This window comes from Maylandia zebra, linkage group LG16 (assembly GCF_041146795.1).
Source record: "Maylandia zebra isolate NMK-2024a linkage group LG16, Mzebra_GT3a, whole genome shotgun sequence".
NCBI lineage: Eukaryota > Metazoa > Chordata > Actinopteri > Cichliformes > Cichlidae > Maylandia > Maylandia zebra.
Window position 1 is genome coordinate 17,328,846 of NC_135182.1, and position 14,747 is coordinate 17,343,592.

The following is a 14,747-nucleotide window of genomic DNA, read 5'->3' on the forward strand; positions in this document are numbered from 1 at the left end:
ATTAAAATGACCTGAAACTCCTTGTTTCATAAATACTATTTAACAAAATAATCCTGTAGGCTGCATTTCCACACACTAACCTATCCTAATGAGGACACACGTGTGATCTTTCTCTTTCTCTTTTATTTAGGTATGAACACAATGCTGACAGCATAAAGCAAAGATCAAAATCCGAACAAAAAGACTTTAAAGCGATCATCATAGTGATTCTATGTTAGAAACATGAACAGCAAGGGAAGCTGCAGCCTGATTGCTCATCACTGGCTTTGTTACCTGTTGAACTTCAAGGTCAAGCTGCTGCAATGGGGCCGGTATTTACTCAACTCAGCTTTAACATCACTCTGGATTCTTGGCTAACTTAGCATTAGCATACTGTTTGTGCAGGTGCTTGTAAAGAGCAGAAGTTGTGTTCTGTCCTGGATGCAGTTTGCACTTAAACACTGGGCTCTCCTCCTTTTGTCCAAACTATAAGCAAAATGTTAATATCCACATTGTAGAAACTGTAAAAATAAATTTCCTCCTCCAGGACACAAACTGAAATTAGCTTATTAGCACAAGTGCAAATGAAACAGATAAGTGGGCTCGATAGGCAGGCGAACTCAAAACTCAAAGTAACTGAACAACTGGGAACAGGTTCTCCAAAAGAACCAGCTCTTGATCCTCATCTCTAGTGATTATATTTACATTACATGAAATGGCTTTTTAAGTACTATTTCATGCAAATTTATTGACCTTTTTGCTATAACACAATTTAGGTAATTCTTTGTCAAGTTTTAATAAGAACCCATCCTTTTTTTTCTTTCAAGTAAAAATTAAATTGTGCATTTTTGTAGTCATTTCACAATACTGTGTTAGTGATTATAACTAAAATTTCACAATGCTGTAATAACTGTGTGTGCCGCAATGATTGTACATTGTTTTTTTGCCACCTGCATTTTGTACCTTTGACCACTAAACAGCTGACTGCCCACCTTGTAACGCATCTGCAGATATTTGTGAGCCTAGAAACTGTTAAATAACTCAGCCTTTAGGCTAACCTTTGGCCTGTCAAAGTCCCTGAAGGGGGAAGGAAAAGGGGCAGGAAGGAGGAGGTAGACAGGTTAAAGATACATAGATAACAGCTAAACAGTAACAGGTGAGCTCTCCTTTGAGATTCAGACGCCAGGAGAGACAGGCTGGTGAGTATATTATAAACACTCAACTACGCTGTATGTAATTTTTCAGAGATCGTGTAGTTAGTTAAAATTTTTCAATGTCACATTCAAAACTAGATCTATGCTATCTTATAAATTCATTTTAAGAATAATGGAAAATGTTGTCTGATGAGTGTTTCTTGAGGGTGAGCTGTGTTGCTTGTGTTATAGTAAACTGACACAAGATATTACTGAGATTATAGACATAAATTTGTAATCTCAGGGCTCTTATTAATTAGATACCGGATCTATAAACAATGTGATCTTTAAGATGACACTTTAAGATTGCATTCAGTGCAAACATAAATTCTACACACTTAAATCTAGAACAGGTAAAAACTAAATGTAAAGGTATAAGGAATACAAACAAAAAAATTATTTTAACCTGCCTGCTTAAATAAAGTCGTTGTTTTTTTTTTGCCATTATTTGTTTATTAAGCTACATTATTGGCTGAATAAATAAGCCAGTACATGTGCACACACAGACCTTCCTGTATGGGAATAACAATCCAGCAAGAATTGCAGCAGAAGTTCTTATTGTTCATTCAAAGTCCAAGCTGCTTTTTTATAGAGAGTCATCACCACTGTCAGCTATGTTTGCTATTAACCATTAACTTCTGTTGCAAACCCAGCATGAAAGGTTAACTGTAAGATTATTGATCTGAAGCAACCCTCCTACTGGTCCTTAAGGTCCAGTAATAGTTTCTACTCTACTTATATATTTAAAAGACCAGAGGCAGTAACAATACAAAGGTTGGCGGGAGGTGTTAAAAAAAGAAGATATGCCTGTAAGTCAAGCATTAGTAGTGACAGGTGTATTTAATGTCATGACTTTACCACTGTGATTGTCATGTGTGTGCTTTTCACCTTTTTTGTTAGGACATGGCTGGGTACAAGCCACGGGTGTTTACCCTATCCAAGAAACCAAAACAGACATTTGGCTTCTATCTGAGGGTGGAAGATGGCGAGGAGGGTCACCTGATCCGCTGCTTGGAAATGGGAGGTCCAGCTGAGCTGGCTGGCATCAAAGACGGAGACCGCATCCTCCGGGTCAATGGAACATTTGTCGATGAATGTTCGCATTCTGAAGTGAGCAGGATGCAGAAATACTGCAGTGCATTAATCAAATCAATAACAACTCTTAGACCAGTTCTGCTGTGACAAGCATCTTTTTTTCCTGGACAGGTGGTGGACCTGGTGAAAAACAGTGGAACATCTGTCACATTTCACATTCTCGATGAATCCTCCTACAAGCAAGCAAAAGCCCAGGGAGTAAACCTTTCCAACCCTGGAAGCAAGCCAGTTGCCAATGGAGTGGAAAAACATCGTCTAAAACCCAAACTCTGCTACTTGGTTAAGTCCAGCTCAAGCTTTGGGTTTTCTATTCGCTCAGTTGAAGGTAAGGAGAGGATGCAGGGACTCCCAATTCTGAGTAAGTGTTAGAATAAAAAAGGCCATAGGAGGACAATTTATAGTAATAAAAGCCATTTGACGCTGGACAGTGGAAGTTTAGATTTGCTAAACTCAAATGACTTAACTTTGGAAGTACCCATTTATATGACACTTACAGTGGTTCCATCTAAAAGCGTATTTATTTGCTAATAGAGCATTTCCTAATGCCTCATATGTATAGTAGTCAATAAGGCTTGAAAACAGTGGCTAAAACCAGAACTAATCATGATAGTGTTGAAGGGAGCTTAAGTATCATTACAGACTTCTGTCCAGCTATCTATTTTATTCCACTTATCCAGTTCAGGCTGTGCATGACCCTATCCTTGCTGTCCTCAGGCAAGAGGATTCACCCTGGTACGGACAACAGTCTGTTATAGTCCAGTCACAGAAATAGTTAGACAACCATGCTCATTCATTATAGACTTATGTGATTTTCTTTGGGAGTCACCTTCCACATGAAGATTTAAAGACCTTTGCAACGATTTCACTTTTCAGACCTGGACTTTATATCTAACTTGTTGCAGTGTTTTCTGTGCACTTATCTTTGAAAGGTATTTCAGTAGTAATAGATACAAAAAAAATACTATCACAAATTAAAATTAGGATTTTGGTTAAACTTCAAAAGGGATGACTTTTTTCTTTTTAGTCTGTAGAGAGCTATCAAGAAAACTGTTCAATTATGTTTAAAAAAATTCCTTTTTTTATCATCATGTCCAGGTGAGCGTGGACTTTTCATGACAGAAGTGACCCCAGGAGGCACAGCTGAAAGGGCAGGGGTCAAACTCAGTGACCGTCTGGTGGAGATCAACGGGGAAAACGTAGAAAACATCACACACGAAGGAGCAGTGGACAAAATTAAACGGGCAGGCAGCCATATCATGTTCCTACTGGTCGACAAGGAAACAGACAAGTTCTATCAGAAGACTCATGCAAAGATTGGCTCGTGGTTAGCCACAACAAAGTACCTCCCTCAAGAACCACGCATCATCAACATAACCAAAGGATCTGATGGATACGGCTTCACCCTTAGAGAGGAGCCCAATCAAGCAGGCATGATTATAATGACTATGTTTTGTAGATTATACTGTGCAAAGAAGGCTGCATTTTAATAATGTGCTCCATGACTCCATGCAGGACACTTCATCAGGGACATAGAGAGAGGCAGTTCAGCAGAAAAAGCGCGCCTGAAGGAAATGGACAGGCTGGTGGCTGTGGATGGCAGAGATGTGGAGAGCTGCCGCCATGAGGAGGTGGTAGACAGGATCAAGCAGAGTGGCAACAAATGTTGCCTCCTAGTAGTGGACAAAGACACAGACCAAGTGTATAAGCTGGTGAGCCAGGGCGCCAACATCTTGTCTGTTAAGTAATCCCTGTAGGTGGTCTAAATTATATCATGTTGTATCATTCACAGGGGAAAGTTCCTCCTCTGCTTTTCTTGGAGGAGATGAATGATTCCAACTCACCACCCAGTTACACAGAAGCTGTTAACTTACCCATTCCTACAAGATCAAGCACGCCTGCTGCAGAGAGGAAAGAGGAACTCAGGCCTAAACTGTGTAAACTGGAGAAGACCTCAGATGGCTTTGGCTTTCATCTAAATAGCATCCAGGGAGTGTGCGGCCATTACCTTCAAAATGTAAGGCTTAAAATAATGTCCACAATTTGACCATTGACACTTTAAGCACAACTGATAAGTGATAAGACACACTGTGTTCCAGGTGGTGAAGGGTGGAGTAGCTGACAAGGTAGGCATGGAGGATGATGACATTGTGGTTGAGGTGAACGGGGTGAATGTAGAGCAGAGCCATCATGATGACGTGGTGAAGATTATCCAAGGCAGTGGGAATTATCTGGAAATGTTGGTGGCTAAAAAGAGCGTCTATGAAAAGCTCAAAGCTCAAGGAGTGCCTATCACACGCCAGCTCCTCGGGGAAACATCTTACGCTCAAGTCCACAGTGCAAAAACTCCAGAAGCCAGCAGGAAGGAGAGACTGGAGGAAGAGGAAGCAAGACCTACAACCCCGACTGAACCAGAAAGACAGAGGGTGAGAAGTAGTTTCTAATTGTTTCGAAAACATTCATAGTCCCCAGAGAATAAATACTGGCTCTGAGTAGCCCCTGGGTTTCCTTTTAGTGCCACGGTGAGGTTTACAAGGTTTGGTGTAAATAATTCGATGACTGGATGAGAGGAAACTTGTTCAGACATCCATCTTTTCCTCAGAATTCAATTCAGTTTTATTTATATAGCACTAAACAACAGTTGCCTCGAGGCACTGTAAGGTAAAGACTCTACAATGCAGAGAAAAGCCCAACAATCAAACAAACCCCTATGAGCAAGCATTTGGCAAAGATGTGAAGAAAAAAGAACTTCCTTTTACCAGGAAGAAACATCTAGCAGAACCAGGCTCGGAGAATGGCAGCCATCTGCTGTAAGGAAGACAAGACAAAGAATGAACTGTAACATTTATCTGACACTGATGATGACCAAATGCCTTTAAAAAACGTCATTCCCATCATCGTCAGCTGTACTCTGTGGCTGCTGTTTGCATGCTAACACACCAAACTAGGATCAGGAGCATAGTAAACATTAAATCTGCTTGTACTATAACCGCAGAATTTTGGCCTTGGTTATAGTATTTTCATTTGCTTGATAAAATACCTCTCATCACCTTTTCTCAATCATCTCTGAACTAAAAACATACAGGAAAAAAGCTCATTGTCCTTAATAACGTCTGTGTTTTCTCTTATTTAGAACTCATCCGTGTCATCATCTTCGTCTACAGAAAGCATTGATGAGAGATTGTGAGGAGCGACCTGAAGGACCCCTCTCCTGATTTGGCCTAATTTGATGTTGATCTGTTTCTTTTTCTTCTGTTTATTTTAACCAGTCAGCTTGGCTTCTCACAAAGACTTAATATCAAAAGATTTTTTTAAGTTGACAGAAACAATAGGACATGAAGTGAAGACTTCAAACTTACTGTCAAAATCTGAATCATCGCAGAGTAGCTGCTTCAACTGTATGACATGGCTGAGAAAAACATCTTTGTGAATATCGAGAAATTTCAGGAACGTTTGCCCAACGATCCTTTGAACTGCCTTTTGATGAGTGTGTTTGCAGAGATGAGTAATATCCTTCCTACTATGACTAGCACAGCACCGAGAATGAACACAATATTAATACTGCCAGTAAACACTGCGACCTTTAATGTATTCTTTTTTTCTCCTGCTTTTAATAAATGTTCGAAATATTTAAAATTTAATTTGCTGTCTGATTTATAAATAAATGAAAAGTTTTTGAAACACGAATAAACAAAGGTGTGATCTGAAAAAAGATCAACTTCATGAATATCTTTTTGTTGGCAGCTAAAAACAGCATATTTGTCAAAACTTACAGCCACTTCAGGATGTGGATCACAAGCGGCATTTTGATCTTTTCATTGGAAGAAAAAAAGAAAGATCCAAGGACGGAGGCAGCTTGTGTCATCCGAGAAGCTTTTGGCCTCGCATGATTATTAAATGTGGATGTATACCGATAAAAGAAAATGATTTGTGCACACTCTGTTTAGAGGAGTGAGAGACCACAAAGTCTGACCCCACTGGAGCAAGAGGTTCTGGTAGATGAGCATAAAAGCAGCAAAAACAAGTGAGGGATCTAAAATTATATGTCATGAAAAAATCCTTCAAATATGCTTTCATACTAAAACATGAGGAAAAAAGAAACCCAAAAGGTAAAGATATTTAAATGTCAAATATATATGTGTCCATTGTCCGATTAATGAGCTTTTCAAATATTCTGATCAAGCAAGCTGCACACCAAGGAGCTGAAACAAAAAAAGGAAAATACAATAAATTCAAATGGGTAAATGCTAACCTACTTTCAAAGCAAATGTGAAAAGGGGGAAATTAATAAAATATATATATTCAACCGAGAGAAGATCAGCTGGGTCTGACTTGAACCCAGCTGGAAAAGTCAGCCTGTCCACCAAAATATTTATCAGCTGATTTTCAAGAGTATAGCAGGTGGCCTTCTCCTTCTTTGAAAAACTGGCACGTTCTATCAGTGTTTTTTATTTTTAAAAGGTAAAGTTAACTCACTGGATATTCTTGTTATTGCATATTCAAAAATATTTTCTTCATAATTATTTAAAAGCAAGGAGAAGAAATCACACCTTGGTTTGCAAATATGTGGTAGTAATACATTATATTTATTATTCCCTCCCAACTAAAGTGGTATCTCCCTAACAGCAACGACTCACAGTACACTCGAGGATCGTGACAATCACGCATCATTCTCCCCACTTTAAATGCTCCTGGTATCATCAGTGTACCATGCAGCCAGGGTTGTGCAGTGATCTGCAGTTTGAAATTTAATCTTTATGTCATTTATAATTAACAGAAAGCATGGTGGTGCAACGGTAAGCACTTTTCCCTTACAGCGAGGTCAAATCCACCAGGTCGCCGAGGCCTTTCTGAGTGGAGTGTGCATGATTTCCCTGGTTGCGTGGGTTTCTCCAGGTACTGACAGCTAACTGATAGTTCTAAATGGCTGTTTGCCACTATGCGTTAGCCCTGTGATAGACTGGCCGCCTGTCCAGCATGTACTCTGCCTCTCACCTAAGACAGCTGGCATAGCCTGCAGCGACCCTGAATATGGTATATGCATAATCGATGGATGGTAATTTACAATAAAGTAAAAGGAGTAGGTGTGGTCTTAGTATGCTGCTGTGGCAAATAATCCAAGATGGTGAAAAATGTGGCCTTAAACCAAACCATTTACAATTTCATCCAGCTGAAACGTTGACTGACATATGGTGAACAGGCCCCAGGTCAGCTCCAATCATGACAATGAAGAAAGAAAAGAATGTAGTAAACAAATGAAACAGTGTTTGTATTTTCAAATAGAAAATCAAAAAAACCTAATAATAATGTTCTGTAAATACTTTAATTTCAAGAGAGTCCAAGTTCAAAGTTGTTCTCTGCGCCCCAAAAGGTCCCCAAAACTTATTCCTCAAAATCCACCATTCCTGATTCAGGAAAAGGCAGTCCAGGTAAATATGTCCAACATATACATATAAAATAATGTAATTTTGGATATCTCTAAATTCCAAATTTAAAAGTTAGCCCATGCATCACAAGTCCAAAGAGAGGTGATGTACTTCAGGAGATCAGAGTGCCATGTGTTTTTCTGGTGCCTGCTTGTGGGCCAGATAAAGGAAGAGGATGCTGGACAAAGCGCTGACCAGGAAGATGACATCAAACCAGCGGTGATAGAAGTTGAACTGCAGCTCTCCCAGAACCTCTGTCACAATGGAGCGATACTCCAATGGCATGCTCATACGCATCAGCAGCACAGATGACACGAAATACATCCCCTATTGGATTGAGATGCACAGAAACGTCTGATTGCCAAATTACAGTTACAGACAATTTGATTCAGTATAACTTGTTATGCAATGTTTACAATCTTACAACTCAGTCTCATGTTTACAACCACAGGTTATTGCTGGTATTTAAATCAACACCGGCAAGTGGAGGCTAGTGCAACATGGAAACAATTGTGTTTGATGTTTATAGACATATTTTTCTATATATTTTTAATTTAATTTTTACATTTTATTGAGGAACTGTGTGGATTTTTTTCTTTTTTTGCACAGAGAGAATTGCGCCTCAGTTTCATTGCTACGATGACAACAAAGATTCAGATTCACGGTCATTTGTAGGCTGCAGGTTTTCTTAAAAACATAGGCGTAAGGCAGACACACTCACCATGATCTGAGCGAGGACAAGCACAATGACATTGGAAGACTTGCTGCTTGATATTGCGTAGAAAAACTAAAAATAAGCAGCAGAAAATGTTTCATTAAACTGATCATGAGGATCAAGATGAACTGCCTAAAAAGACCTTATGAAGTGACAGCTTTACCTTGGTGAGGGTGATGAGTAAGCCACGTATCGACGTGACGATGATTATTCCCACCAAGATGAAAGAAATGTGTTGGGACCAAAACTTGACCTGAAAAGTGAGAAAGACAAAAAATCAATAAGAAAAACAGTGGCGCGAGAAATAGTGCAGGCAAAAACCAATAAAAGATTTTATTTTGTAGCCATTTATTCATTTAAATTCAAAAGTGACTCCAAGGATCTTTAATTGTGAACTGTGAGAACTCAAAAAAATAATGAGCATGATCAGAGTTCTTGCAGAAAACAAGTCTACATGACATATGACATTGCTGCAGGTCTTGTGTATTACTCATGTTAGGGGGACATATTTACACAGCTAAATTATGGAGACGTGTCTGGAGAACAAAAAAAGGCCCCATAACATGAAATTTCAGTAAAAAAAATTCATTTTTAAACATTAAGGTAAGACAAGTATTGTTTATGTTTGGGTCGAGTCTTATGAACTAATCGAAACACAGCTTTGTGTTTGTGAGTGCATGGGTGTGTGTCTCACATCAAACTGAATGCCCAGGTAGTTCACCGTAATTTCAATGCCCCTCGTCACTGGATCCGTCTTTCCCACTCTATCAAACACTATGTTTATAGTGGCCTATGATTACAAGAAGAATAACATTTTATTACATCTAGTGCAATAAAGATACACAGTGACACTTACTATGTAACCAAAACTATGTATGTCATTATGAATGGAAAAAAACAAAAACAAAGCCAGAGTACATTATGTGAATATTCTCACCATGAAGATTTTCCACACACAGTAGATGGAAAAGAAGTAGCCAAGGAAGTTAAAGTATTTTCCCTGGAATGTCTTTGAGTACTCAATTCGCTCCTGCAGATAAAGAAAGGTGGTGTTAAAAAATTTGCAAATCATTTACCCTACATACAAGAAAAGGGCGTAGTGTGTATAAATAAATGTGTCTATAAAGGCAGGATGTGCTGTTATGGTGTCAGAGTCCTCTTGGATTTAATCAAAACATTCAATTAAACAATGGTTTCTATGGAAAACACAGGCATGCATGTCGCTTTGTGCTTCAGACTAAACCTTACCTGCTTAAATCACAAAAATAACAACCACACTTGCCACGTTATTAACATTTTAGAATCAGCATTTTACAAGGAGTAGTGGTGTAATCCTCTATATGGTGGACAGGCAATGTAAATGGTTCACATCATGCTAGGGACTCATGCTAGTGCATATGTTATAAGGACCCTGATATGTTACAGATCAATAACTAAGCTTAACAGAGTAATGATGATGAAAGCTGAACAGCTATTAAGTCATAACATGACCTGAATTCTTTACTTGATACTTACTGAAGAATAAGCAAGAGTGAAAAGGGACCTGAATACTGGACCTGGTTTCAGCAAGAGTCCAGCTAATATTTCAGACAGATATTTGCTGATGTAAAAAATAAGATATTCCAATACATTGGCAGACTCACTGACTCCATTTGTTATGGGTAGTTATTAATTTACTTGCTCAAGTTTTGCCCAACTCTGCCCAGATCAGTTCCCAATATGCATGCTCCCACCAGAGTGGTTGGAGAGTGCCCTCTGGTGGGCAAACTATGCAGCATCAACAGTTGTAGCAAGATTGAAGGGTGTTTCTCCTCTCTTGTATAGTCAGTCAATCAGCTGTTGCAAGTGCCAATACAGATACACCAGCAAATAGCTAGTATCAGATCATACTAGTGGCCCACTGATAAATCGGTTGGGTTCTAATCAAAAGAACAGAAATCACAACTGAGATGGGATGTTCAACTTGTTATAGATGAGGAATTTTAAAAATATATAAAATAAATTAGAGAAGGTCTCCAAAGTCCACAGCAAAGTGTGCGTGTGATCACACATGCACACTTGTTACCTTAGTGGCTTGGAGGTCTACGGTCTCAAGAAAAAGCTGCCGACTCAACTCCTCAAGAGCGTCAACCTCCTGCTGGACCAGAGAGAGGTCTGGAGAAAGAAGTCAAGGATGACTACGAAAATTTAAGCCCACTTAAAATGGAGATATTCAGTAACAGCTGAAAAATCACAGAAATTAGGCTTCAAATAAGTTACAAATCCCGTCATGTTGCACCACGTAAAACTGCTGTGGCAACCCCGTGTGTCAAGTTTTATTCATTATAGGCATAAAGGATACTTTCACTGCCCGTTTGTGTCGAGGTGACACTCTTGATCATGCCCCAGAATCCTGTCTGTTTGTTCTGGTCTTCCCCACGCTGGTACATCTGCCTCCGGGTCATAGCAATTCTTTAAAAATAGTTTAAAAAATAAAAAAAAAATCTATGAAATGCGACACAAATATGTTTTTGTAGTTTAAGAAAAAACAAAAAGTCTTTTCTTACCGTTTCTTTTTGCTGACAATCATGTCCATAGTCTGAAGCAGCCGTCTCTCCAGAGCAAGGATGTCACTGTCTGTTACATTTCTATGAACGCAACAAAAGCACAAAGCATAAAGGCAGTGTCATCCTTTGTTTGAGTTCTGCCATGAAAAAAAGATAAAAGTCAGTATGATAATCAGTGAGACTCAGATTAATATAATGCATGATTACAGTCATGGTAAAAAGAATGTACAGCCTATTTCAATTATCAGGATATTATAATAATAAAGCCGTCTGGCTAGCAGGCTCTAAAATTATTTAAGAACAAACCATGATGTGACATGTTACACTGTGTCACTATTTCACAAAACTAAGACAAAAACATAGAAGCAGTGTGAAAAACTAAGTATACACCATGATGCAACAGCTTGTGAAACCATTTTAACAGCAATAACCTCAGTTAACCGTTTCCCAGTTTATCAATCCCACACGTTTGTGAGACTGATAGACGGGGAGTGGGTCTCCTATGCTGAGTATGAGTATGAGGCGTTTGTGCTAATATGCTCTGTTTAGTTTCTGCTACACATGACACTGTTCAATATGACCAAACATCTCCACTCCAAAGATGTCTTGTGGTTTCTTCACATACAAACCAAACTCATGCTGCCACGTTCCTTTTAGAGCAAAGTGGCTTTCTGAAAACCCTCCAAACCAACCACAATTCTTCAGTAGAATCTGAGATATAGCTCTTGGTGTTTTTAGTTTCTCTGAGCGTCGCACAGTCTGACCTTGAGGTGACTTTGTTGGGATGTTTACTTCTGGAACGATTGGCAGCTGTCTTAAATGTCTTCCGTTTATGAGTAATGTTTCTTGCTGTAAATGACAGCTATATAAGCCTTCCCAGATTGACAGGCAGTGACCATTGTTACTGTAAGATCACTGCAGATATCTTTCCTCCTTGGCACTGTTTTAATACACACCCGAATGCTCCAGACCGGCAAACTGATCTGCTAATGATCGCTTAATCAAATGCATTTGATTATCAGCACCTGGCTGTTACTTTCCCTCTTAATTCCTATGGAAGAAGTAAGGGTGGGCTTAGTTTTTCAAACGCTGCTTCTGGATTCATCCATCTTTGTTAAATAAATCATGACACTGTGTAATGCATCATATGCTGTTGTTTAACAGAAGTTGTATTTACCTCATTTTAAGCCCTGCTAAAAATATACTTTCTGTTTCACATAGCATAGCTGAAAGTGTTGTCCGAATACACTCACATTGGAGCTTACCTGAGGAAGTAGGACATGTAGGTGTAGGGACAGTTGACGGCACCAAACCCAGACAGCAGAGCCATGAGAGTGACTCCGATCACACCAACACGACTGATTAGCTGCTCAATGGATAAAATCCCTAACACAACCCCCCCCACAAAGCATCAGACTGAAGCATCACAACTCTTCGCTTGCCCTTCAACACTCTTTCCAAAGTACAATATTAGAGATGGGACCTCTGTATTTTAAAAAAAAAATTATAATGTTTGAAATACTCTATGCAGTATGAGAACATAAAAGTGACTGGTGGTTAATAAAGTGAGCTATGTGCACTCACCATGTTTCGGGCTCAAGATGGGGAATGGATCTCCCAACTTCCAGAAGAAATACATGAAGGTAAACCACACCATACAGGCAAAAAGAAGCCGCTGTCTCTGCACTGCTCCGAGAGATGTCAAACAGTTTAAAAAACTTTAAGTGATAAAATCTGATTTTTTTTAGTGGGCAAAAGTGGCGAACTTACATAGGCGGATGTTGCTGACAACAAAATAACCAATGTAGAAAGGCACCACAAAGATTAGAACCAGCAGAATCACGTAGAGATTCAGCTTCCAGTGGAAATACCTGGAACTGTTGCAAACACATAAAGGCTCACGTCTTTCATTGACTGTAAGCAACAAAACACACTAAAATCTCACAGAAAATACACCAACCTGCTGCTTAAGGCACCCAGAATCTCAAAGATAATGAGCTCAAACATCGTGCATGAAAAAGCAAAGGTGACAGAGAAAACCACCTGGACAACATAGTGCCGCACCTGCACACAAACAAAAACACATTTAATTAATTACAACGCAACCTAAACGCTTACATTTTTCTTATTAGATTTATTATTATCCATCCTGGTGATAATTTGTAAGTAAAGACACTGTACCTCATAGTCTTTGAACAGCTGCCGCATAAAGAACAACCAGCCGAAACCAAAGAACAGAACCTGTGTGGAATAAAGTGGGAGGTATGTGCATACCATCAAATTTCAGCTTATCAGAGCTAGAGATAGTTTGATGGATTTGTTCGAATAAATATGTGCTTAAGTTAAATACGAAAGCATGTCTTCAGCTTCAGGTTTCTGGTATAGGTGCCCGTTCACTAGCTAATTCTCACATTATCACAGCTTACTGGCTATGAAAATGTCCAGTAAGCTGTAGGATCACTGGGATCAATGGCAGTTCAAGTTCTCTTTCCCAATTTGCAGCCCTACACCAAAAATGCTTATCACCTATTTGCAATCAGGTGTTGTGCCAAAAAGTGATCGTCTGCCAAAAACTGTTTTTATATGCCAAGTCATCCTGAGCCTCAACATTCCTGTCACAAGCCAAAATCAGGTTTTGGCAGTGACTTTTATAAATCCTTTATTTATCAAGTAAGAAAAAAAAACACTTAAAAAAAAAGAGTAATCTGACCAAGAGGACAGCAGAAATTACAACATATATAACAATAGTTCAGGAAACATATTTCAAGTGTCCAAAAGGGACTGGCTTGGTTATAATGTAGGTACAATAACACAGAGTTATGAAGATACTTGAAAAACTGGTAATTTTTAAAGTTTCTATATAAACCCTTTACAAATCCTGTTCACTAAAGTCAATTTACAAATATAAGTAAAGACATTACACTTAAAAAAACACATGGAAACATTGGAAATCAGTTTTTGGCACAACATCGGTCATGGATTTCCACCCACCTTACAAAACAAGCATTCATTCTGCAACAAGCAAATCCAACATTCACAAGTGTGAAGCTGACGAAACTCAGCTAAACCTACTTGTAGAGTGTGAAACTACATAATCCACAAGTTCTCCTGCACAGCAAACCTACTGTATTTCTATCCTCGCAATTCACTAGGAAACAGCCTGAATGTTCTTTTGTTAAAATCACCATGTATTAAAGTACACATTAAAGTACTCAAGGGATGTAAACATTCTCTCAAATTGTACTCTCAAAGCTTACATTTTAGTAAAGGCGCTTTTGCTTAGGTAAGACAACAACTTGTAAGTTGTTGTTATTCTTCTGTTAAATGAAGTTATTTACAACCACAACTCGATATTTAGCAAGGTCTGTAACATCTGTAAACTAGCACCAAGCTAACAGTCTTCAAAATGCGTTTTCGGTGTGATATTGGGAGGATACACTTGAGAGTCAAAGCTTAGACCTGTCACTGCATGTCCGGGTGTACGAAGTTAAACACGAGTTACTACCAGTCGACTCTTCCAGCTCAGCATTACCTGTGAGGTGAACATAATGACTGAGTCCACTAGAAACGACATGATGACAGTTTAGTGCGTCGAAAACTAACTGAGCATGTGTAACTGGGTCGAGCACAGCTTCCGTTCACGCTGACATGATAGAAACTCTCCGATCTGAATGCAAATTATTCGTTATGTCGTTAAGAAGCGCATATTTGGAGCAACTGTTATTAAACTGTTATCTTAAAGCAACTGCCCGCGAAGGGACGTCACCGAGATGACTCCTGCAAATACACTTCCGTC

The 14,747-nt window shown here is 39.0% G+C and overlaps 2 protein-coding genes across 2 annotated transcripts; one reads left to right on the forward strand and one right to left on the reverse strand.

Moving 5' to 3' along the window:
- The first annotated feature begins 1,097 nt into the window (after nucleotides 1-1,097).
- pdzk1 (PDZ domain containing 1) lies at nucleotides 1,098-5,905 on the forward strand. Its single transcript, XM_004551365.4, has 8 exons — nucleotides 1,098-1,178; nucleotides 2,073-2,282; nucleotides 2,379-2,592; nucleotides 3,363-3,695; nucleotides 3,780-3,976; nucleotides 4,057-4,281; nucleotides 4,364-4,690; nucleotides 5,398-5,905. Exons 2-8 carry the CDS (start codon nucleotides 2,076-2,078, stop codon nucleotides 5,449-5,451), a joined length of 1,557 nt encoding a protein of 518 aa, XP_004551422.2. The 5' UTR covers nucleotides 1,098-1,178; nucleotides 2,073-2,075; the 3' UTR covers nucleotides 5,452-5,905.
- A 1,607-nt stretch (nucleotides 5,906-7,512) lies between these two features.
- Nucleotides 7,513-14,739, reverse strand: si:ch73-390b10.2 (Golgi pH regulator). Its single transcript, XM_004551366.2, has 14 exons — nucleotides 14,484-14,739; nucleotides 13,133-13,192; nucleotides 12,912-13,015; nucleotides 12,722-12,828; nucleotides 12,536-12,637; nucleotides 12,217-12,337; nucleotides 10,952-11,032; nucleotides 10,747-10,856; nucleotides 10,471-10,559; nucleotides 9,343-9,435; nucleotides 9,100-9,195; nucleotides 8,569-8,658; nucleotides 8,412-8,477; nucleotides 7,513-8,017 (listed from the first exon to the last, which is right to left on the reverse strand). The coding sequence occupies exons 1-14, from the start codon at nucleotides 14,523-14,525 to the stop codon at nucleotides 7,811-7,813; spliced, it is 1,368 nt and encodes a 455-aa protein (XP_004551423.1). The 5' UTR covers nucleotides 14,526-14,739; the 3' UTR covers nucleotides 7,513-7,810.
- Nucleotides 14,740-14,747: the final 8 nt, after the last annotated feature.